Source organism: Thamnophis sirtalis, unplaced genomic scaffold (assembly GCF_051295495.1).
Source record: "Thamnophis sirtalis isolate CommonGarterSnake01/CBP01778 unplaced genomic scaffold, rThaSir2_p1.2 scaffold_13, whole genome shotgun sequence".
Classification (NCBI taxonomy): Eukaryota; Metazoa; Chordata; class Lepidosauria; order Squamata; family Natricidae; genus Thamnophis; species Thamnophis sirtalis.
The window spans coordinates 19,077,719-19,103,405 of record NW_028261393.1 but is presented as its reverse complement, the minus strand read 5'-3'; the positions used below and the strand labels follow the sequence as shown (position 1 = coordinate 19,103,405).

Sequence of the window (25,687 nt, the reverse complement as noted above, 5' to 3'; positions counted from 1 at the left end):
CAATGCGGTTTTTAATCTCGATCCAGAGAGCCCGCAATCGCAGCAGAGAACTGCACCGCAGCACCAGCACCGCCGTATTTGGGTGCCGCAACGCAATGCAACACTCCGGCCATGCAAACGACCGACAAAAAAAGTCGTGCGACACAAACCATTCTGCAAGGGTCCCCGGCGAGCGCGCGAGCCTAATATAGCGGTCATGGCGAGGGAGGGAGGGTGAGGGAGAGGGAGAGAGACAGACAGAGACACAGAGGGAGAGAAACACAGAGAGAGAGAGAACACACAAAGAGACAGACACACACAGAGAGACTCACAGAGACTGACACACATACACACACACAAACACAAACACAGAAAGAGAGAAACACAGACACACACAGAGAGACGCAAACACACAGACAGACACACAGACTCACAGAGACAGAGAGAGACAGAGACACACACACAGAGACACAGGCAGACAGGCAGACGCACACACATACATACATACACACACACACACACACACACACACACACACACAAAGAGAGGGGGGAGGGAGGGGGGCAGCCAATGAGAAAGGCGCGCTCCCCTCCCCAACTCGCGAAATGGACGCCCGAAGGCCCGCCTCTCATTTGAGAAACCAATCAGAGAAGCGGAGCGAGCGAGCGCCCGGGCCGACTTCCCGGAGCGCGGGACCGCCCCTCGGGGTGCGCGCGACGGGCCCAGGAGGGGGTGTGTCAGGGAACCCGGGAGAAGTAAAGAGGGGGAGGGAAAGGGAGCCCGATAATGGCGGCCAGGAGGAGGGAGCTCCGCGGCAGCTCTGAGGTAAAAACAAACACGAAAAGCGACGCTCGGCCGAGGTCGGGAGTTCGGGAAGCGCCGGGGCGGCGAGGAAGGCCTCTTGACAGGCGCGGGGAGCATGGCGGGCAGCGGGTGCGCGCTCCTGTCCCGGCCCTGTGGAGAAGCGGCTGCGGCGAGCGGCCTGGCCCTTGGGCGACCTCGGTCCTGGAGCTGCGGGCGGGGCTGCCGCTATCACGGCCGCCTGCTTTCCCCATGCACGGCAGGTCGCTGCGAGCGGGCTGGCGAGCGGTCCGTGTCCCAATACGGAAGTGCCCGCCATGGCTGTCAAACCCCGGGTCGCCCGCGCATAGCCTGACGCCGGACTATGGAGTCCGGTGCGGCGATGGAGAATGAGGCCCGCCGGGGACGCTCTTCGGGGCTGCAGCCGGTCAAGCGCTCGGGGCCCCTGGTCGACGGTGGGTAGACCGCCGGGTTTCGGGTCTTTAAAGGGGGCGCTGGCTTGTCTTTTCCCCCGCTGGCCTCAGCTGAGAGGCCGACACCGCCCCCCTCCCAAATGGAGTGTTTTTTTCGGCTTCTTTCCAGTGGGCACCGTCCCGTTACCCGCCCATCCCGCTTGGCGGTGCAAGAGCGCTTGGTGCCTCTTTGGCCCTTTGAGGAGGCCGAGGGTGTCGATTAGAGCGAGCCACAGTGTGGCCAAGGCTTTATTGTCATTGTACATCATGTAGCTACAACGAAATTGGTTCAGCCTCTACTAGTGCCACCCCTACAGGAATACACGACAAGATGAATAATATAAAGAATAATCCTGATACAAGTAGTTAGTGGGGGAAACCTAGCCATGCATTTCTATATGTATGTCATATTCTGTGCAACATGTAGATTACTCGTGTATGATCTTATATCATGATATATACATATTATAAGGTGGCTCAGCGGCTAAGAGTCCGGCACCTTTGGCAGTTAGTCATGCCGGCCACATGATCACGGAGATATCTTCGGACAGTGCTGGCTCTTCAGCTTTGAAATGGAGATGAGCACCGCCCCTAGAGTTGGGAACGACAGCACATATGTGCGAGGGGAACCTTTACTTTTTATATACATATTACACACTACACAGGCACCTGTGAATAAACACACTTGGGCTCAGTCGGGATATAAAGGGGTGCAGTGACATCTCCTTCCAGGTTGCGAAAGAGGGAATTCTCCTCTGGGGTTAATTTCATATCAAAATGTTGACAATTCTCCTCTTGAACTGAGTACAGGTAGTCCTCGACTTACAACAGTTCATTTAGTGACCGTTCAAAGTTACAACGGCGCTGGAAAAAGTGACATGACTGTTTTTCACAGTTACAACCTTTGAAGCATACCCACGGTCATGTGATCAAAATTCCGATGCTTGGCAACTGGTTCGCACTTATGACAGTTGCTGGGTCCCTGATCACATGATGCCTTTTTTGCAACCTCCTGAGACAAGCAAAGTCAATGGGGAAGCCAGATTCACTTAACAACTGGGTTACTAACTTACCAAGTACGGTGATTCACTTAACAATTATGGCAAGCAAGGTTGTAAAATGGGTCAAAACTCACTTAACAACATAAATTTTGGACTCCATTGTGGTTATAAGTCAAGAACTACCTGTAGAGGAATTTGGGCCTCTTCCATCCAGGTGCTTCTTTTGCTTCACAGGAGTATGATATACTTGACTTGGCATAGGAGGAGCCTGTCAGAGAGTTCAAATGGGCAATGGAATCAAGCCATTTGCTGGATTGAATAATTTTGCCTCTAAGAAGGTATTTCCATAACAACTATAAGCCTGCATTGTTATCTTTAGAATGTGGTGGGTAAAATTCTAGCTAACCCTAGTAGAGTGTTCAGAACTGAGCAAAGGTATGAAAACGTTGATATTTAGTCCATTAAATAGGTATACACAGAAAATATGCTTTGCTGTTGTATAGATTGACCCAGTTTGTTTACATTTTTATTTTTAAAATGGGTTTATGAAAGGCTATTAATTGCCCAACACCAACTCTCTGCTCAAATATGCTATGTGTATAATACAGTTTCCTGCAAGTCCTTTTTTCCCCTACATTGGAGATGTTTAGTAGCGTTCCTTGTTTCATTTGATTATTGTAGTCTCAGCATTGTTCTCCTACTGCTATAAGAAAAAGATAGTTAAAATGTATCTTCCCCTATGCTAATTTATTCAGTCTTATCCATTTCATAGAAAAAAGCAAGGTGCCCATTTCTGGATTGTTAAAGTGTGTGTCTGTGTGTGTCTGTGTCTTTGTGTCTTTGTTTTATACTTTCATGCATCTTTATATGACTTTCTTAATGTTGCTAGGTATTTTGTTTGCAATATTTGTACATACTATTAAATGTTCAAGAAGTATCTTCATATGGACAGCCTTAATCACTGCCAGAATCAGCATTATTTACTGTATTGTACTATAATGAGGTTTTGTTTGTTATACATACTGCATTTTAGGATACAAAGGTTATTCAAGTGGCTTGCAAAATATGAAAATGGTAGGAAAATTCAAAGTTAGCCTTAAATAAAGCATTTATTACATTTTTAACTATAGTAATTGGATCAGTAAAACCCCTATTTAAAATCATCCAGATATGCTTTCTAAGGAAGGGAATTGTACAATGGCAGTTCTTAGCGCCTGGAGTTGTTTTCTCATGTTTCTGAAATGATAGATTATACTTGCAGCCAGGTGAACTATGGTAGGTCTTGACAGGTTCATATAACTGCAAAAAGGTTTCCAAGTAACCTGCTTAAGGCCTTCATTCTAACAGCTAGCAGTTGAATAGATTTGTTGTTAGTTGCGAAGTCGTGTCCAACCCATTGCGACCCCGTGGACAACGTTCCTCCAGACCTTCCTGTTCCCTACCATCCTCTGGAGTCCATTGAAACTCACACCGACTGCTTTAGTTACTCCATCCAGCCACCTCCTTCTCTGTCGTCCCCTTCTTCTTTTGCCATCAGTCTTTCTCAGCATTAGGCTCTTCTCCAGTGAGTCCTTCCTTCTCATTAGGTGGCCAAAGTTGAATAGATACATTACATTATATGACTGAATTCATACATCATGTTAATCATTTCCTGACTAAACTATTTGCTTGAAGATGTTAAGCTATCAACCGAGCTGTATTTTGTCAGCTACAGTAGCTGGATTAACAAAAACTCCATTTTTATCTTAAGATGTATAAAAAGCAAAAATAAGCTACAGTTTTTTTGTTTTTATTTCCATAGACACCTTGACCTTGAAGATGGTGAGTAGCCAGCCAAAATACGATCTAATAAGAGAGGTTGGTCATGGCAGCTATGGTGTGGTATATGAAGCAGTAGTAAGGAAAACCTCTGCACGTGTTGCGGTGAAGAAAATTCGGTGTCATGCTCCAGAGAACGTCGAACTAGCCTTGCGTGAGTTCTGGGCACTTAGTAGTATTAAAAGCCAACATCCAAATGTAATCCACTTGGAAGAATGCATATTGCAAAAAGACGGCATGGTTCAGAAGATGTCCCATGGTTCCAGCTCTTCGCTTTATTTACAGGTAAATGAAGTTGCAGATAATAAAAGAAACATTGCATTAAAAGATTTTTTTTAAAAAAGGAACAGCTATTTGGATATCAAACAGTGAAATAGTGATTGCCATTCCATATAAATACAGAAAAGCAAATATCTTTGCTTTTCTGTATTTGATATAGTTTTAGATATTTCAAAAATCTTGCCACTAAGCAACATTAAGCTTCAGGGAAACAACTGAGTACAGCTCCACTGAAGAACATTGGGTCTTCTCAGGACATTCAATTAATTGTCTCTGAGTGCTTGTTTAAGCAGAAATGTGGATTATACATTGGGTAAATAATTTTTGTAGCATTATAAGGAAAAATTGATCCCCCTTGGAAAAGGTGCATTTAAAAAATCAACATTGTGGTAAATAGCTTGATCAACTCTAATGAAATATGTTTTGCTCTTTGAACTCAATTATATACTGAGATTAATAAGAATAAAATGACATTAAAATAATATATTAGAAGTACTCTTCTTAAAATGTCATTTAAAAAAACTATAGGTCAAGTTCTTATCATCCAGTATGCTACAGAATTATAACAGTCTATGAAAACAAATTAGTTTTATTTTTATGCTAATAAGATGGTCAAAAGAGCTACTCAGCAATATATATTTCATTAATGGAATATAGAAATACACTTGGGACATTTAAAATTAACTTTTAAAATTAAAAGCTAAATCCTCTTGTTTTGCAGCTGTGCTATTTTATTGTTTTTTCAGGTTAGTCTGGTCACATTTAATTACACAAATAAAGAAAGTTGTGCTCAGTGGTCCATTAAATAAGTTTTATTACCAAGAGTTAAATTAACATTTGGCATTTATGCTCATAATGATAATCTCTCATTTCCACCTCAAATCTATAGTTTGTAGTGTTTGTCATTTAACATATTATGCTAATTCATGGTTTGTTGAACAATCTACTAGTCCATTATGTGATGTGTCAAATGCAAAAGACCAGGTCCACACATGATGTCGAATTAAATTGATTTATTGATAAGCAGTCTATGCATAGGAATCTACTCAACTAAATCATTCATACCTTCTTCAAATTAGATAAGTGTCCATAGAAATTGGTGGTTGCGGGTTGGATTTAGTTCACTTGTGGCTATGTAGAGATTGTAGGCTGATCCTTCTTTTAACTTCTCCAGGGTCTGCCACTCCTTCTCCTACATTTTGTTTGTTTTAGCTTAGCATAAATTGAACATGGGCAATTATGGTTTATTAAGTTATAAAGATTTGGTTTACACAACAGTCACTTATAAGCCATAAGGATAAATTCATATTAAGCCCAAACCAAACTAACAACATTTTGGATTACCATAATATGTAAACACAGACTTATTTTCTGTGTTACCGGCAAATCAGAAATGAAAATGTAGCTTGGATTGGCTTTATAAACCACATAAGGGCATTTGCAGGAGAGAATGAAATGATGAAATTCAAATAATTTTTCTACTGCATCATGACATAAGCAATGTAAAATAATCCCTTATACTAAAGAACAGAAAATGAGCAAATGGAAAATGATATTAAATAAACATAGCTCCAGACTAAGATTTACTTTTTTGTTTAGAAGCCAGTATTTTCCTAGATTTAAGGGGCCCTTGGACAGTCACTCACGGTTTGACTAATGTGCTATTACATTGGGATTTAAATCATATTTGTTCAATATATACATGAAATATCTTTGTATTGTAGCTTGTAGAGACCTCCTTGAAAGGTGAAATTGCCTTTGACCCCAGAAGTGCCTACTATCTTTGGTTTGTGATGGATTTTTGTGATGGAGGTGATATGAATGAATATCTCCTATCCCGAAAGCCCAGCCGTAAGACCAACACTAGTTTTATGCTTCAGCTCAGCAGCGCCCTGGCTTTTCTGCACAAAAATCAGATCATTCACCGTGACCTCAAGCCTGACAACATCTTGATCTCTCAAAGCAGGATGGATGCTAGTGACTTGGAACCCACTTTGAAAGTAGCTGACTTTGGCCTAAGCAAAGTTTGTTCAGCATCAGGACAAAATCCCGAAGAGCCTGTGAATGTAAATAAATGTTTTCTGTCTACAGCTTGTGGCACAGACTTCTACATGGCTCCTGAGGTTTGGGAAGGTCACTACACTGCCAAAGCAGACATTTTTGCATTGGGGATTATAATCTGGGCAATGTTAGAAAGAATCACTTTCGTAGACACAGAGACAAAGAAAGAACTCCTGGGCAGTTACGTGAAACAAGGGACTGTGATTGTACCTGTTGGAGAGGCATTGCTGGAAAATCCGAAAATGGAACTACTCATACCTGTTAAGAAAAAGAAAATGAATGCTCGCATGAAACAGCTGATTAAGGAAATGCTTGCTGCTAATCCACAAGACCGGCCAGATGCTTTTGAACTAGAACTCCGGTTAGTCAAAATTGCTTTTAAAGACAGCAGTTGGGACACGTGACTTCTGAAGTACTTTGCCTTTGTGGTAGAAATGTGTGTAACAATGGTGCAGCATTTTAAAGAAGCAAAAACCAGACTAATCAACATTTCAAGCGTCAGGGTTCCATATGTTTTCCCCATTGCATTTCTCTTTATTTTTATACGCTAAGCAAAAGGTTGCTCTTCTTGTTTCAGTATCCAAACATGTATGTTCCCAAGCTACATCTGTAAAAAGCTTTCCAACTTGTCAGGAAAATTAACAAGTTAGGCAATGGTTTTCTAGGAATACTTTATGGAATATTTCAAACATTCCAATTTCTTACTGCGGAATCTTGAATGCCCTTGAAGGAGAAGACTTGCATGCTGGTAATGCAAATCATCTATCAACTTTGTAGAGTAGATGTGTATATATTTATGTCACAATGTGTGATGTAACCCCTTCCAATATGGAAAAGATACGTCCCAAATTTATAGAATCCATAGAATTGAATGACTGTGACACATTCTTTGATGCCCCAGCTTCTGTATCCATTCCCTTTTCTTCCCCTTAAAACAATGTGATGACACAAAATGAGGTCTACACTATGATGCACAAGGAACCTCTGATTCAAGCACTGTAGGGAGAATCTTAATTTGGAAGGTTGTATTAAATAAGCTGACGGCTTATTCCAGTTGAGGTGCCAACACTTTGTCGTGATTCCGTACATTTAGTTACCTTTTTCAAGGATAACCAAATGATTATTTGATAGATCCAGAGTTACTGGTCACAGCTATATTTTGTATTTGATATTAAGTCTTATTTTAATTTGGGATTTTTAAAAAACAAAATATTTAAATCTTCAACTATGATTCCCTCAAGATTTAGTTTGTTGTTTGGCAGAGATTTATTACCTCTGTTCCCCATACAGTTTGGGTGAAAATTAGAGAATAGTGGGCACTGTTTTCTTAACACACATACAGAAAGCGGTGTGTGTGTAATTAGTTCAACCAGAAGCCTAAATGTTCATCCCACTATCATTGTGCCCCACTGATGTGACATTACTACTATTGCCCATTGTACTGGATCATAACTGGAGTCTGTACTGCTAGAGTGAATCTCTCCCTCTCTTTGTTTTCATCTGAAGCACTCAGCAACCTGCTTCTCTCCAGGTTACTGGTTCACAGGTTTGCAGCATCTGTTCATACATACAGTTCAAAAGAATTGCAAACCTCATACAATAAGCAAATGAAAATTCAGTTTATGAGTATAAATACCGTTAGATAAATTTCATGAGAGGGAATAGTGCAGTATATGTCTTCATGTCAAAAAAAAATGTCAAAAAAACATTTTATTGTACAGGTAGAAACTGTCCTGGTGCCATCAGCTACAGCACAGAAACCAGAAAGCCCTTTGTTTTCTTAAAAGAAGCACTGTAGACATTATGTTTTAAAATCCTTGTTTGATGTACCTAGAATCTGAAAAGTAGATAAGAAAAGTTATTTGTTTACTCCTTAGCTGCTATGTCCACATTAAACAAGGGGACATTCAAGGGGATATATTTCTAAAACTTGAAAAATACATGGTGGGTTTTGTTTTGTTTTTTGCTCAGTGTAGTTATCAGTCATGTAGTATAATCCTTTACTTGCTAATAGTAAGCAAGTCTCACAGAGTTCAGTGAGGTAAGTATGCATGGGCTTGTTACTTTAATAGTTGATGCAATTTTGAAAAAAAAATCAAATTATTCTCTCCCCCCCCCCCCCCAAAATAACAAACAAAAATGTCACATTAACACAGAGATCTATTTTAAGAGAATTTCAACTAGGGTAGCATATGTCTGGCTTGCAGTGCTAAATTGTTTTAGCTGAGGATCCAGGTAATGTTCTTCCTTTAACTGAGAGGATAAGATAAGGGCTTGACTTATATACATTTAGAATATCAATGTTTCAAAGTAAGCAAACGTCTTCATTCTTTAAAGCACCATTTGTGCCTTTAGAGAAGATTGCATTGCACATAGGATGACACTTCAGTGGTTATCCTGTGCTTAATGATATTGTGTATCCCATCAGCTGAATAGTTATATAATATTTGTGTCAAACAAAAAGAATACAAGTGCAGGATCTTGACAGTCCTTATGTATTAGAAAAACCAGCAACTCTCAACCATGTATGTCCTATCTGATTACTCCATAGAGTTTCTTGGCACTTAACAAGCCTTTCAGATTTTTGGATATACTATGGTGTACTTTTTAGTGCAGTGCAGAAGCTACAAACAGAGCAAATTATATATTGCCCAGTAACACAGTTGATGTTAAAAGTGCCCTTGTTTCTTATTTTTAAAAATTGGGAAAACTTCCCTGGTCATTTCTGTTCATGGTGCTTAGTATGTTGGCATTGAATGTCAATGATTGTTCCATTTATTACCTGCTGAATAATTGTCCCTTAAAATCTCTGTGTGTGATTTTTGTTGTTGCTTGTGTTTGGTTTGATTTCCTGTAAAATCTTTAAAACCAATTGTAGCAGTCACAGAACAATCCACCAGCGTAACATAAAATAAAAAAAAACTCATCAGCACTTCAAAAGAGAAAGCAGTTTCAAAGCTTTCTCTTATAAATTGTAAATTTTATTTTGTGAAAAATTTATTAAGGGGAAATTATTGTGTAATTTATTGAGTTAATGACTTTTTTTAAAAAATAAAAATAAAAGTCTGAATTGGTCCATGAGTTGTAATTTTTTTTTTTATTGTTAGTTAAATTAATTCTATTTTGTTAATTTTTCGAGGATAGAATTTTACTGTGTGGTGAAGATAGACAGATAGATTAGATAGGTAGGTAGACAGACAGACAGACAGACATGTTTTTTGAGCAAGGAGTTGAGTTAGAGCAAATCTTGACATCTCTTTCATTATTTTCTCTAGAAGCAGTTACAAAAAATAGCAACTGGTTTACATGGCCTATTTTAGGAGTCAATAAAAACAACTTAATAGATGGATGGTTTTGTCAATTGATCTACAAGTTTAGCTTCACTCTTCGTTCTCAAACATTCTGTTATTGTTAGGATTACTCTTCTGCTTCTTAAATACCTGTTCTTCAAGTAATGTCCTTATTCAAGCATCAACATGCACAAAGATTAATCTGATTGCCTGTTCAGATTCAGTTAGAGTATTCAGTTAGAGCAACATAGACTCTCTGATAGTAGTTCTATCGGACATGCTTGGCTATAAAACATTAATGAGTAATTTTGTACACTGTTCATTTCTGTGAAAGAAGTACAGAGCTCAATGTACACATCCTGATTTGCAACATAGTTCCCAAAAATAAAATTATATCTATGACTTGCGAGTATAGTCTGGTTGATAAGCACTCCCTACTTCTGGGATCTGAAAGGAACTGGTACATCTCATTTTAGAAACCTGGGAGAATTTATAGATAAGTAAATTCCATCTGTGGAGCTGAAAACTAGCTTCTTGCAGATCAGATTTCAAAAATTCTTGTTTACACAGCCTCAACATACAGTACTTGCCCTGCCCTAACTTTTGTGTGCTTATCTACACCGTGGGAGATGCAGCTTTGTGCAGCAGTTTGCAGATTTTCAGTGTCATGTTTCTTACTTTCGATTTGTTTGTTTTCTGAGAACATTTCAAACGGTGCTCTTCCCCATTCATCAGCCAATGAGGACTTCTGGTTGAAAGTGCAGCGTAATGATCATAGACCGTTGCCTGGTCCGGTTAGCTAGATAAATTTTGCATAGAGGAAGCTAAACAACATCTGAAGTTTCTGTTCTCTGAACACTTTCCGTATGAAAAGTCGCACTGTTTGGTTCAAAATCCAGTTGAAGATACCTGCCCAATTCTTCTTTGTTAAACACATATTAGGTTTGTGTTTTGAATGTTTTAAAAAGTAAGTTTTTAAATAGTTTTTTTGCATATGCTGGTAGAACACCTGGCTGACTGCAAAAAACCAAGCACAATCAGACTTGGTTAGCATTGGGGATAAACCAGAAAATTTCACTTTAATATTTAAGTCTACCAAAAAAATACTAGGATTAAAGGTTGGACTAAATAGTACTGTAAGAAAAATATTCTGGAACAAAACAAAGACCAAACATTTCCATATTGCCACTAAGAAAATTACAAGGTGTTTTCTGAATGAGTTTAATCTATTTTAAACAGTGTCTCCAACCTGGGTGGTTCATTTTAATCATAGTTTGTTAATCCATAATGACAAGCCCATGATGGCGAACCTATGGCACACATGCCACAGGTGGCACACAGAGCCCTCTCTGCAGGAACGCCAGCCATCACCCCAGCCTAGCTCCAGTGTGCATGCACGCTGCCTCCTGCTGGCCAGCTGGTCTTCGGGTTTCTGCCACGCATGCATGGGGGTGGGCGCATGTCCAGGGGGCACTCGCATTGCATCTTGGGATCTCGGGCAGCGCCCCTGCATCCCGTTTTGGCTTCCAAGTGGGTGCTGGAGGCCTTCCAGTCCCAAAACGGAGTGCGGGGGGGGGGCGCATGCATTGCATTATGGGTGCGGGTGCGCATGCTTTTGGTACGCAATGACAAAAAGGTTACCCGTTACTGACCTAAGCCATAAACCATGTTTATAATCACAGTGTTTGGGTTCAAATTCAAACAAATAACATTATGGCTTAAGATGATAAGTAGACAGCTTTGTGCAGCCTTATGTTGAAATCTGTTTCATCCATAATGAAATTTATGCTCTATTTTCTGGAGATCTTTATACATAGTTTGCTTTCCCACGCCTACTTTATAATGCTACTGGGAGCCAGCATTTTGACAGGTCATCTTGTCACTCCTTTTAAAAATAAAGAAATATTTTCTCCACCAATATACATCACAAAGCATTGAGAAATACTGATCTTCCTCTGAATTGTTCCGGCCGGACTACCTATAAATCAAATAGATCAGTAACCAGACCAAATCAAATATTTTCTAGGCATGATAAAAAGAAATGTGAGGTCTTTGTTTTTCAAGATGGCATGTTTAAGCAAGTTGGGTTAATGCAAAAACTGGAGGAGGAGGATTTTAAAATGTTGTTTTCATAATTTATTGGTTGAGCAATTCTGGCTAGAAATGCACAAGACAGGATAATAGCAACTAGAAATTGTTGCAATACCTCTTATATCCCCTAGGTGGTACATTTCTCTATCATTTGTTTCAAATTTCATTTTTCTTTGCTTGATGGTCTCTGCTGCATTCAATTCTATTTTCTCACCTGAAGGACAGATGCAATAACAATGAGTGAATAATCATAACAAGCACTGTATCCCAGAATACTTAGGGCACCTATTCTTAAATCTGACATTCATGTCATTTCCCTATAACTCTTGTTGAGGAATCTTAACTTTCAGAGGGGAAAAAACACACCATTGTACTACATGTTTGGCAAGCAGGAAATCTATTTCCTAATCCTGCTCAGGCTCACTTCCTCAGAAAGGCTGAGTAAATGACTGGAGGGAAGCTACTTCCATAAAATTGATGGATTCCCCTTTCCAGAGTCATCCAACCCTTGTGTCAAAATAATATTAATGGGAAAAGGTTTTTTTTAAAAAATCTTTTCAATGATAGCTGGCTGGGTTTATGGCACCTATAGTGAGAATGATTTAGAATAAGAATAGAATAACTTCATTGTCACTTTAAATGTATAATAATTGACATACATTAAAATGAAATGTTGTTACATGCAGCTCTCAAAGGATTACACCTCCAATATACACTACATAAACATGAAAAACAAACAAATAAACAAATAAAAGGCATATACCCACATATATTATATGACACAGAGAAACAACACAGTCTAGTTTGGATGTGTACCTGGCGAGAAAAAACAAATCTTGCCAGTGTACTAGACGGATGACAAAGGGAACGAAGCTCTTACAGAATCTGATAATCCTGCTAGAAATACTTTCAATGTTGGGATGGGTAAATTATGCTTTTATTCTATTCAAAGTTTGTTCTCTTTAAGCAGCATCTCTGACCAGAGATTATTTCTGAAAATTTTTCCTACCTTCATACTGGAGACGTGCATATTTGTCTTTGGTTGCTATATAGCAATAGCAATAGCAATAGCAGTTAGACTTATATACTGCTTCATAGGGCTTTCAGCCCTCTCTAAGCGGTTTACAGAGTCAGCATATTGCCCCCAACAACAATCTGGGTCCTCATTTTACCCACCTCGGAAGGATGGAAGGCTGAGTCAACCTTGAGCCGGTGAGATTTGAACCACTGAACTGCAGATAACAGTCAGCTGAAGTGGCCTGCAATACTGCACCCTAACCACTGCACCACCTCGGCTAATAATAATGCATGGTGGGAACAGGGGTGGGCTAATGTTATGACCATTTCAGAAAACCTCCAAATTCCACCCCTGGCTGGCCCCACCCACCTCGCCCCTCCCAGGAGTCTCCACGCAGCCCATTTTGGATGCAAGGTAAGTGCAGGGCCCATGCAGAGGCTTGGAGAGAGGGGAAAAGAGGCCTACCAGAAGTTCAGAAAGTTCGGGCCTGTTTTCGGCCTCCGGAGCCTGGGGAAAGCAGTTTTCACCCTCTCAGAGGCTTGAGGAAAGCCTCCAGAACCTTGGGAAGGCAAAAACATCCGCCCCCACTGTGGTGCAGGAGGCCAACTAGGCCACACCCACCATGGCCATGCCCATGCCCATCCAGCAACTGGGCAGAGAACCCATTGCTGAAATTTTTAAAGCCCACCCCTGGGTAGGAATGATCTGTAAGAGGGGCACAGATCATACCCTGGCTTAGCTTTACTGTCCAATTTGGAAAGCAGATCAAATGGGAAAACAACAGCAACAAATTCAACAGAATTCCCAGAATTCTCCTGTGGGAGTTGAAGTCCACAAGTCTTAAAGTTGCCAAGTTTGGGACCCACTGGCTTATGGGTATGCTGCTTGGAAAGAATTCTAAGAGAAATACCATGCATCGTACCATTTATCTCCAAAACTGCTCTGAAGCATTGGCTGGGATAAAAAATTTCCTTTGTTATTATCATAAAATAAATTTGGCACCCATTCCACATTGGATTTTCCAGATTGAGGTTGTGTCTGTGCTATGACCCCTTGAATGAACCATACCATTGGGGGTGGGGTGGGGAATAGTTTGATGACTAAACACACTGCCCCAAATTACTAAACTTCTCTTAAAAAAGGAAACACAGCATTTCCAGCATTAAAAATTCCAGAGGTCATTGTGCAAGTTATTCTTTGATTTCGGGGATTGACAACTCAGAACCTTCACAAAAGAAGAGTGTTTAAAATAAACAATATTATGATATACAAGTATGTAGCACAGTTAGTCTTCGACCTGCGACCACAATTGATCCTAAAATTTCCATTACTAAGGAAAACAGTTGTTAAGTGAATTGCACACCATGAATCATGTGGTCGTTAAGCAAATCTGGCTTCTCCCAATGACTTTGCTTGTTAGATGCCAGCTGGGAAGTTTATAAATGCTGATCACATGACCCCAGGACAGTGCAACTATCATAAATACATGCCAGTTGCCCAGCTTCCGAATTTTTATCCTGTGACCATGGGGATTCTGCTGTTACGACCTTGGGAAGCCCAAGAGCATGAAGCAAACTCCTTGTCCCAACAAAACCCCTTGTATTAATTTACTGTCAATTCTGCTCATTCACATTCAGCAAAGTCTTTCAAGGGAGGATTTATAGTCACAGACCTTATCTGGCTTGGACAGCTGACAGGCCGGTATCTGCAAAACTTGGCAAAGAGTCTCAGAGAGTCAGAACCAATTAAGTGAACTAATTGTTTCCTGCAAACTCCACTCCCCTTTCGCTCCTCTTTTATTTCTTCGGGGGGGGGGCATTCATTGTCCACCTGTGGCCTTACTCCCAAGTTGACCCCTGGTCTTTAGCTGTTCCCTTTGTCTGGCAAATCTGCGCATGCGCACACTGGGAATAGGCTCCAGCTGTTCGTCTGCCTCACTGATGTCTGACTGAAGGCAGCTGATAACGGGCATATGGCCCTGGCCCTCTCTCTGCCTCTGACATAGAGCCTTCATCAGAGTCTTCCCCAGACTCCAAGACTGGCCCATGTTCCTCCCCAGCCTCCTCACTGTCCAAATCCACTACCAGCTCCACTGGCGGGCCACAACAGCTCCTAGGTATGAAAATCAGCCATAAGACACTATTTTCAGTGCCATTGTAACGTTGAACTAATGAATGGTTTTAAATCAAGGACTGCTTGCAGATACCTAAGTAGGTAAGACAACTGTTTTAATTCAGCCTCTAAATTCTTTATAGGAAAGGCAGGAAAATAGGAGGACAATTTACAGAATCTGAAGACTTGCTCAAACTGTTGCCTGAAAGGATTTAGAAGGAACCAACTCTAAAAGTTTCCATGTTTGGAGACCCCTGCTCTACAGGGATTTCCAAACCCCCAGTCCGTGGACCAACACTGGTCCACGTTATACCAGAAACCGGGCTGCCCAAATAAGTGAAGCCCCATCCGCGGCATGCAGGCAGCAGACGAAACCATACCCCCTCCAGTCTGTGGAAAAATCTCTCTCCATGGAACTGGTACCTGATGCCCCAAAGGTTGGGGGCTGCTGCTCCAGAGCATAGTTCCCCAACCTTGGCCACTTGAAGACGTGTGGACTTCAACTCCCAGAATTCCTGACTGACTAGGGAATTCTGGGAGTTGAAGTCCACAGATCTTAAAGTAGCCAGGATTGGGAAACTATTCTCTAGTGCAGCAGTCACCAACCGGTTTGTTCATGGACCACTGGTGGACTGTGAGAAAACGTTGGTAGTCCGCAGAAAAATTATTTGCATTTTTATATTGCACTAAATACTATTTATCTTTTTTTAAAATTCATATTAGTGGTCCGTGGGATTTAAAATTAGGACTTTAGTGGTCCCTGATGTCTGAAAGGTTGGTGACCCCTCATCTAGAGAGGCTTGGACTTATACTTCAACCCATTCCTTAACTCCCTTTCTATGGCACACGCAGTATTTCAAAGTGTTACTTTGGTCTGCCTTGGTTAGTCTTTGCTCTTCCCAAAATAACAGGAAAAAAATGACTGGGAACTGAGATGATTCACATTCAAAAGAGTTCTCAGAAAGCAGCTATTTAAAATTCTTGTTTACCCGTCTCTGGCTGGCCACTTCAGCACTGCATCCTCCTTACTTCCAGACTTACTTTTTGTTTGCTTGCTGTGGAAAAGCTCATTCCCCTTTTGGTTTTCTTCTTCAACTATCATTTCACAGCCTTTGCGCTGGAGAGCAGCCACAGAGGAGGAGAACGCAAGTGAAGAAGTTCTCAGAGATACCTTGATGGAGATCACACCCTCCATTTTTACTCCTACAACATTAGGCAACAACTACCTGATTGAAAGAGTGATGGACCCAAATCTCCTAATTGACTTGAACCCAAGTTTCTCCTGTCCTCATCTCACATGCTTCAGCTTCAGCCTCAATAATACAAAATGCACAGGTACAGTATAGGTGGTACCTTGCTCAATAGTAATAACTGTGAGAGAAATCTTGGAGTCCTAGTGGACAACCATTTAAATATGAGCCAGCAGTGTGCAGCAGCTGCCAAAAAAAGCCAACACAGTTCTAGGCTACATAAACAGAGGGATAGAATCAAGATCACGTGAAGTGTTAATACCACTTTATAATGCCTTGGTAAGGCCACACTTGGAATACTGCATTCAATTTTGGTCAAAGATGTGGAGACTCTAGAAAGAGTGCAGAGAAGAGCAACAAAGATGATTAGGGGACTGGAGACTAAAACATATGAAGAACGGTATGTCTAGCTTAATGAAAAGAAGGACTAGGGGAGACATGATAGCAGTGTTCCAATATCTCAGGGGTTGCCACAAAGAAGAGGGAGTCAAGCTATTCTCCAAGGCACCTGAGTGTAGAACAAGAAGCAATGGGTGGAAACTAATCAAGGAGAGAAGCAATTTAGAACTGAGCAGAAATTTCCTGACAGTCAGAACAATTAATCAGTGGAACAACTTGCCTCCAGAAGTTGTGAATGCTCCAACACTGTAAGTCTTTAAGAAGAAGTTGGATAGCATTTGTCTGAAACAGTATAGGGTTTCCTGTCTAGGCAGGGGGTTGGACTAGAAGACCTCCAAGATCCCTTCCAACTCTGCTATTGTATGGTAATGTAATACATGGGCAACAATACAAACTCAAAGTAAACTGCTCCAAACTCGATTGCAGAAAATACGACTTCAGCAACAGAGGGGTCAACACCTGGAATGCTCTACCCAACTCCGTTGTTACATCCTCAAACCCTCACAGCATCAACCTTAAACTGTCTAGCGTGGACCTCACCCCATTCCTAAGAGGTCTGTAAAGGGGGTGTGCATAAGGGCACTGGCATGCCTACAGTCTCTGTCCTACTGTCCTTATTTATTTGTATTCATTTATTTCATTCATGTCCATGTTTATATTTATACCTGCTATCTTGTACATACATGTTTGACAAACTAATAAATACAAATGCAAAACATCTTAATTGCTGAACTGCTTTCTGAGGGAGATGGCAGGTCTCCAAATTTCATAAATAAATTTCATATTTATAAAGCCCACATGACAATCCCATCAATCAAGGCAGAGGAGAGTCTGTTTTGGGACTGTGTGTTGTCGTCTAAATATTTCTCACTGTTCTCGGCCTCGCTCTTCTGTTGTTTTCCAAGGGGTTGCTGTCTGCCCCCCCCTCCCGGTGGGATCTGTGTTGTTGCACATGGGTGGGAAAGCAAGGAAAACGTCCTTTTCCATTTCTCTAAAAAAAGAAACAACATTCTGTGTGCTAGAAGATTAGCCACAAAAATAACCCCTGGCTTTTCTCTAGGTTTCTCTTGTGGCTTCCTGCAATTTAAATCTCCCCAGGAAAGAGGGTGACCCAAACTTCCTCTTAGCTGGGTAGGCAGCGAGAATAAGGATGTTCAAGCTTTTAACTCTGCTAGTGCCAAACCAAAGAATGCCACTGTAGGAAGTTAGCACCAGTGGTGGGATTCAGCCAGTTCGCACCTATTCGGGAGAACCGGTTGTTGGAAGAAATCTCATTTTGTTTTTTCCCACTTTACAGAGCTATTCCTGTAAGGAAGGCATGAAGGAAACATTCTAGTGTTGTTTCTAGCCTAATCTTTATTGCCCTGCTTACAGAAACTGCCTCTCCGGTTAACCCTCATTACATTGTCACAGCTAAAGCTAAGGCCCATCGATGTGAGTGACGTTGAGTTAGCTACGCCCACACAGTCACATGACCACCAAGCCACGCCTACCCAGCTGGTCATTAGGGCAGAGAACCGGTTGTTAAATTATTTGAATCCCACCACTGGTTAGCACCCACCCCCCTCCTAGAAAAATGAAATATTTTAGGAAATATTAAAAGGGCAGAATATTTCCCCTAAAAGGGAGGCAGAAACTCAACACCCACACCCCCATACACCTTTGTGAATGGGCCATTAAGACCTGGACCAGCTTATCTACAACACAAAAGACATGGCCTCCAGGACATAATAGGACCAGGGGTGGGATTGAAAAATTTTAGCAACTGATTCTCTGCCCGGTTGCTGGGTGGGTGTGGCCATGGGGTGTGGCCTATGTGGCCTCCTGCACCATGGTGGGGAGACGTTTTCGCCCTCCCCAGGCTCCAGAGGCATTCCTCGAGCCTCCAGGAGAGCGAAAATCCCGCCCCTGGGCTCTGGAGTTGCTCCGAAGGCTGGAAATGGGCCTGTTACTGGACTTCCGGTACTTCCAGTAGGCACATTTTTTGCCCTCCCAGAGTCTCCGTGTGGGCCCTGCACTTACCTGGCATCCAAAACGGATTGCGTGGAGACTCTTGGGAGGGGAGGGGTGAGGTGGGTGGGGTCAGACAGTCCTTCTAACTACTGGTTCGGCAAAACATTAAAATTAATATCTGGTTTGCCCGAACCAGCTGAATCCCACCCTTGAATAAGACCCATCTAGCCACAGAACTCACCACACGGAACCTGGGAAGATTACATTACCCAGCAAGGCTCAATCAAGCTTGGGACTCAAGACACAACCTACAAAGTTACCCCTTCGTGGCCCCATAGGAGTCTGACAACCAATCAGAATACAAGCTCAAATTCAATAGCCCAGAGAGGGCATAAAACCAGGGCACTTTCTGTATCTCTTCCCTTTATGCCCAGAACCTCAAACCATGTGATCCCATCCACCATTAAACCATAAACTTTCCAAGCAGTCTCCATGTTTCCAGTGTCTTTCTTCCTACTTGGAACTGAACCCAGATGGACAGTTCTTCCAATACCACCAAATGTATGCATGTGGTCAACTGGATGCTGGACCATAAAGACTTTCTCTAACCTGGTGCTTTCTCCAATTGCAATGGATTCCTATTCTTTTTATGAGCCGTAGTGGCGCGGTGGTTAGAGTGCAGTACTGCAGGCTACTTCTGCTGCCTGCCGGCTGCCTGCTATTTGGCAGTTCAGATCTCACCAGACTCAGCCTTCCATCCTTCTGAGGCGGGTAAAATGAGGACCCAGATGGTTGGGGGCAAGAGGCTGATTCTGTAAACCACTTAAAGAGGACTATAAAGCACTGTGAAGCAGTATATAAGTCTAAGTGCTATTGCTATTGCTATTTCCTGGTAGGATAGATGTAAATGCAGACTTCTCTAGAAATGGCTAGTTTGGAGAAGATTGTATGTTGTGCCATCCCATTATACATGATTGTTTTTAAGATGTCACAAGAATGTCTTGGTTTTGTTGCAATCAAGGGCACTTCCTCATACAATCTTTGTGTCAGTTCTGAATCAGCTCAAGGATGCCTAACCTTACCTCATTACTGTCTGGTAGTAAAGTCAGTTTAGGGATCTTGCTTAGCTGCGGCGTATTTAAAGTAACAGCCAATTTGGTTTTTCAGCTTGAAGCATTGCAGTTCTGCACAGATTGTGAACTCTCTGTTCTGCTGGTGGAAACACTTGTGTCTTCCACCTCTCTCATAGAAATTCAGCTGCCTTCTTTAAATGCAAGGAAGGAATGGTGGCTTGGCAGCTTTGCATCATTCCCTCATCCCGGTTGCTTGTTACTTGTGTGTGTGTGTGGGGGGGGGATTATCAGGCAGACACACACAACATGAATTAAACCTATATCAAGGGCAGGATATTATCTGACTGTTATTCACTGAGCTTTCTTTCTCTTTAATTGCCAACGTTAGCCTGTTCATTTCTGCACATTCTAATAGTAGAGGACTAAAATTCTGTAGCCCCACCCACGTCTAAGCTATATCATGCCTACGTTTAACCATATTATTTTGGCCTTTGAGACAGGAAAGAAAAAAAAGATTACCTAACAGTGCCTTCCTCTTTTCCTGGCGGTCAAACTAGGAGACTAACAAATGTAATATTTAACGAAGCAGCTGCTCTTCCGTAACTCTTAAAATCAGTTGCCTGAGATGGAGTTATTGGCTTTCTTGTTAAAGACAGTGACCCATAACACCAAGTCCACAATGGTCAAGATTGGACTTTAACGTGATTCTAGTTCAATTCTTGACAAAGTTAAAAAAAAATCCGAAAAAATATGCCAGTTTTCAGCATGAGAGGCTGGAACATCCTGAAGCCTGGATTGTGTTGTTTTCTCATTGATGGGAGCTTCCCACATTCAACTCCCATAGTCTCCATCAACAAATTGGGCTATTTTGGGGTAGTTCTCAAACTTACACCAGGGGTGGGCTGCTGGGGGTTTGCAAGGGTCTGGGAGAAGCTTTAGCTAAGATTCTGTGCAGTTTGGAGAACCCCCAAATCCCACTGTTGGCTGGCCCCGCCTGCCCCTCCCAGGAGTCCCTATGTGGCCCATTTTGGATGCAGGTAGGGAATTTTCTGGAGTATAAGACACACCAAGATTTTGAAGAGGCAAATTTTAAAAAAAGTTTTTGCACTGCAGATCTCCCCAAAATGGCCTGTTTTTTTTGTGAAAACGGGCCTGTTTTTTGTAAAAAAAAAAAAAAAAAAAAAAAAGGATGCACAGCCTTTAGGAGGCTTATAGAGTGCTGGATGAAAAAACGAGCAAAAACCATCCCATTTTTCGCTCATTTTTGCCCTCCCCAGTCCCTAGGAGCACTCTGGAAGCCTCCTAAAGGCTATGCACAGTCATTTTTGCAAAGAGGGCGGAGTTTTGGAAGGCCAAAAATGCTGTATTCAGTATATAAGATGCACCCAGATTTTCACCCTCTTTTTTGAGGGGAAAAAGGTGCATCTTATACTCCAAAAAATACGGTAAGTGCAGGGTGGGCGTAGAGGCTCAGGGAAGGTGAAAAACGGGCATATCAGAAGTTTGGGAAGGCTGGATATGGGCTCCAGAGGACCTCCGAAGCCTGGGGAGGCCATTTTTGCCCTCCTGGAGGCTCACGAAAAGCCTCAGAAGCCTGGGGAGGGCAAAAAGCCCTCCCCCCCGCGCCATAGTGCAGGAGGTTGACTAGGCCACGGCCACCATGGCCACACATACCCAGCAACCGGGCAGAGAACCCCTTGCTAAAAATTTTGAAGCCCACCCCTGCTTACAACAATTTGTTTTGCAAGGCACTGAAAAAGGTTAGACTGTTAAGGCATTCCTCCCACTTAGAAACCTGGCAGCATCCTCATAGTATTGTGATCAAGATCTGGGCAATTGGAAACCATGTATATATGACGACTGCAGGATCTGGGGATCCTGTGATCACCGTTTGCAACTTTCCCAGCTGACTTCTGACAAGCAAAGTCAATGGGGGAAGCTGGATTTGCTTAACAACCATATGATTAATTTAACAACTGTAGCAATTCACTTAACAACTATGGCCCCAAAAAAGATGGCAACAACAGGTGTGGCTTGCTTAAAAACCACTTTGCTTAGCAATGGAAATTCTGGTCCCAATTGTGGTTGTAAATCGAGGGCTGTTTGCATTGTCTTCTGAATATGGGCACCTTTGTAGGGAGCAGAGGGAGGGGGTGGTACCATGTGTTACTCTTTTGAATTAGAATTAGAATTCTTTACTGGCCAAGTGTGGTTGCACACACAAAAATTTGTCTTTGGTGCATATGCTCTCAGTGTACATAAGGAGAATAAAATACATTCATCAAGAATTTAAAAAAATACAACATTTAGTGATAGCCAAGGTTACTAATAAGCTATTAAATTGTACTTGGGAAACAAATAAAAACAATATAAATTGAAAAATACAAGCAACATGATTATAGTTGTAAGTGGGAAGAGATAGGTACTAGGAAGGAAGATAAGAAGAATAGTAATACAGTCTTAGTAAATTATTTGACAGTGTTCTGGGAATTAGTTGTTAAGCAGAGTGGTGGGAGCAGAGCTAGTTAGGAAACAAACACCAGGAGAATGCCTGGAACTCTTCCTTACTGAGATACGGGATGTTGAAACCCTGATTGTGTTTTCCCTTCCCTGCTTCTTACATCCCAGGGAATTAAGATGGAATCAGATTGAGTTTCTTTTTCATGCTTCTTTCATTATCCATGTTTTTAATTTATTGATCTGGTTTGATTTATACAGCCACCCATGTCCCATTGGCGACTCAGGACAACACATAGAATTAAAATAATCATGCCAAGCCCGCCCCCTAATTAACAGAATACTGTGCAGATGTCAATAAAAATTACAGCCCTATTAAAATCAACATAATAACATAAAACATAATAAGTAGGCAAATAAATACAAGTCACACACCAATCGAAATAACCTCTCAGGATTATTGGGAAAATAGGAAGACAAGAGTATTACATCGGTTCTCCGCCTTGAATTATTTATTAAAAATAAGGCACGAAATAGTTGATAGATTAGATAGATAGATAGATAGATAGATAGATAGATAGATAGATAGACAGACAGACAGACAGACAGACAGACGAAGATAGATAGATGATAGATAGATAGATAGATAGATAGATGATAGATAGATAGATAGATAGATAGATGATAGATAGATAGATAGATAGATAGATAGATAGATAGATAGATAGATAGATAGATAGATAGTAGAGAGATAGATACTAGATAGATGATAGATAGAAGATAGATAGATAGATAGATAGATAGATAGATAGATAGATGATAGATAGATAGATAGATAGATAGATAGAGAGAGAGAGAGAGAGAGAGAGAGAGAGAGACAGACAGACAGACAGACAGACAGACAGACAGACAGACAGACAGACAGACAGACATAATAGATAGAGAGATTCTCCAAAGTCATCTCTTTGGCTGACTGCATCATGAAGTTTGTCAATATTTCAATAACCAATATGCATACAGCTGTCTTTAGAATGAAAGAGCCAAGGCAGGCTGCTCTTATTATTCCCACATTGCAGATTGGAAGGCTGAGACCATGAAATAAATTCTTGGCTGTACTGAGCTGATGGCCACTTTGCTCCCCCAGTATTTAACCAAGTTCTTAAAACTTGCATCTACATTATAGATGCAGGAAATACAAAATCACTACCCACACATGCTTTCCTTATGAAGAAACTCATTTTAAGGTCTGTGTTCCACTGTTCCAGGTGAATTCTTGGGCCAGAAAGAAAAAGAAAAAGAAAAGCATTGGGCAAAGCCGGTGAAAAGCAGCCTGAAGGAACAACGTGGCTGAGAAGGGGTTAAGACCGAAGAGGGTGTGGATTAGTGTTTTCCTGTCTTGACAGCCTGTATATACAGCAGGCAGACCAGCTGCCGGCTGGCTGAACTGCATTCATTTCCCTTACTTGCCTCAAAAATCTTCTAGTGCTTGGATGTTATTGAAGATGCTGCCATGCTTTTAAAAGAGAGCAGAAGGTGAGTCCATGAACAGACCTGGTTACCAGCATATCGGGTGACTGCCAGATTAGAGAACAGCTAATTGGCCTCCCTTGGCTTTGCTAATGATCTTACTGGCTTCGAACTCTCTTCCACTTCATTTGAATTACGGTAGACCAGCCAACCTTGGCAGTTTTAAGATGTGTGGCCTTCAACTCCCAGAATTCCCAGCCACCTATGCAGGATGGGGAATTCTGGGAATTGAGGTCCATGTGTCTAGAAAGTTGCCAACGTTCAGAAAAAGTGGGATAAACAGTCAGTTCAGGTTCAAAGAGAAAAGCAAAGTACATTTTAGGCAGCTCTGTCTGTGAGGTTTGGTGCTTAATTGAGGTGGGGGGACAGAAATCCCTTTATTGGCTATGTATCCATCTAGGCTTACATGGCATAATAGGTGAAAATGTGGCTGGCAGCTTTATATCTTGGTGTGTTTTGTGAACTTAATCTGTCTGTTCCAGGATCCGGTGGAAACTATAGCAGTTGTTTTAATCCCAGAAATGAAAGGTCCTGGGTAGAGTTGGACACGAATAGAATAGAATAGAATAGAATAGAATAGAATAGAATAGAATTCTTTATTGGCCAAGTGTGATTGGACACACAAGGAATTTGTCTTTGGTGCAAATGCTCTCAGTATACATAAAGAAGAATAGAATAGAATAGAATAGAATAGAATAGAATAGAATAGAATAGAATAGAATAGAATTCTTTATTGGCCAAGTGTGATTGGATACACAAGGAATTTGTCTTTGGTGCAGATGCTCTCAGTGTACATAAAAAGAAAATATACATTCGTCAAAAATCATAAGGTACAACACTAAAAGATAGTCATAGGATACAAATAAGCAATCAGGAAACAATCAATGTCAATATCAATTGTAAGGATACAAGGAACAAAGTTACAGTCATACAGTCATAAGTGGGAGGAGATGGGTGATAGGAATGAGAAGATTAATAGTAATACAGAGTGAATAGTTTGACTGTTGAGGGAATTATACAACCAATTTCGTTGTATTTAAGTACAGTGACAATAAAGATTATACCTAGTTGTTTGCTTTGACTGGCAGGGGAAATGTTTACCTTTTTTTAAAGCCACTTTATGTGCTATTTTTGTACAATGTTATGTAGTCATTCACCCAAGTAACATTTTGACTGCAGAAATTTAGGCAGACTGGATCCTAATCTTTTAAGATAAGCTTTTTCAAGGGCTTTAGTAGACTTCTGTCATAACAAATCCGTCAAACCCATAGCCTAACTGTCCACAACCTTGCATCTTACTTCTGCTTTGGATTATAATATCCATCATCCTTAGAGACCGTGAAGTGTGATGGATGCTGTAGCCCACTGAAGGGGAAGCAGCATGCCTGATGATCATGCCAAGGGGGCAGACCCTAATCCACACATCCAAAAGGCATCGGTTTGGGGTAGATAACCCCCCAAATGGCACAAGATTCTTATCTGAGAGCCAACTCTTGAGACTGTGGTGGTGTGTTTCCTGTAGTGAGCAAGTGGCAATTCAAAATAAGCCTTTGGAGGACTCTCTTGTGGCTGATGTGGTGTTTGGCTTCTGGGCATATGTATCCCATTTGGTGAGGTCTGTACTTAAACCTCCAAATTTGGAGGGTGCGGCCCAGGATGGAAGGAGACTGGGAGCATCAGGCAGGATTATTTATAGCTGTGAATCCAAGAGGCAAAAGTTCAGTAGAAATTCGTTCTGTAACCTGTTTTTGTAAATCCTCTTCCTCAGATCCACAGGTCTTAGGGAAAGCTGGCTTCCTGGGGAGGGGAGTCATGACATGGCTCTCTTTTGAAGCCCTGCCGTACATTATGTGATAGCAAGATGACCAGGTCTCACAAGAAATCGTCGTCACCATGGCTTTTTGATATGCTACTAAAGAACGTAAGAACTCAGTGATAGTTTTAATTTGGGAGGAGGTATTTTTATGGGGTTCCTCTTAGCTGTCAAAGGGATGTGGTGGCTCAGTGGCTAAGGCGCTGAGCTTGTCAATCAGAAAGGTCAGCAGTTTGGCGGTTCGAATCCCTAGTGCCGCGTAACAGAGTGAGCTCCTGTAACTTGTCCCAGCTTCTGCCAACCTAGCAGTTAA

At 41.5% G+C, this 25,687-nt stretch overlaps 1 protein-coding gene across 2 annotated transcripts; it reads left to right on the top strand.

The window, feature by feature from the left end:
• Positions 1 to 715: 715 nt before the first annotated feature.
• Positions 716 to 9,467, top strand: PDIK1L (PDLIM1 interacting kinase 1 like). Of its 2 annotated transcripts, XM_014054531.2 has the most exons (4): positions 761 to 804; positions 2,468 to 2,571; positions 4,035 to 4,336; positions 6,055 to 9,467. In XM_014054531.2, the coding sequence occupies exons 3-4, from the start codon at positions 4,052 to 4,054 to the stop codon at positions 6,793 to 6,795; spliced, it is 1,026 nt and encodes a 341-aa protein (XP_013910006.1). In that variant the 5' UTR covers positions 761 to 804; positions 2,468 to 2,571; positions 4,035 to 4,051; the 3' UTR covers positions 6,796 to 9,467. The 2 variants fall into 2 exon arrangements, with proteins under 2 accessions (XP_087583198.1, XP_013910006.1); XM_087727072.1 differs by lacking the exon at positions 2,468 to 2,571 and having other exon boundaries at positions 716 to 804.
• The last annotated feature ends 16,220 nt before the right edge of the window (positions 9,468 to 25,687 follow it).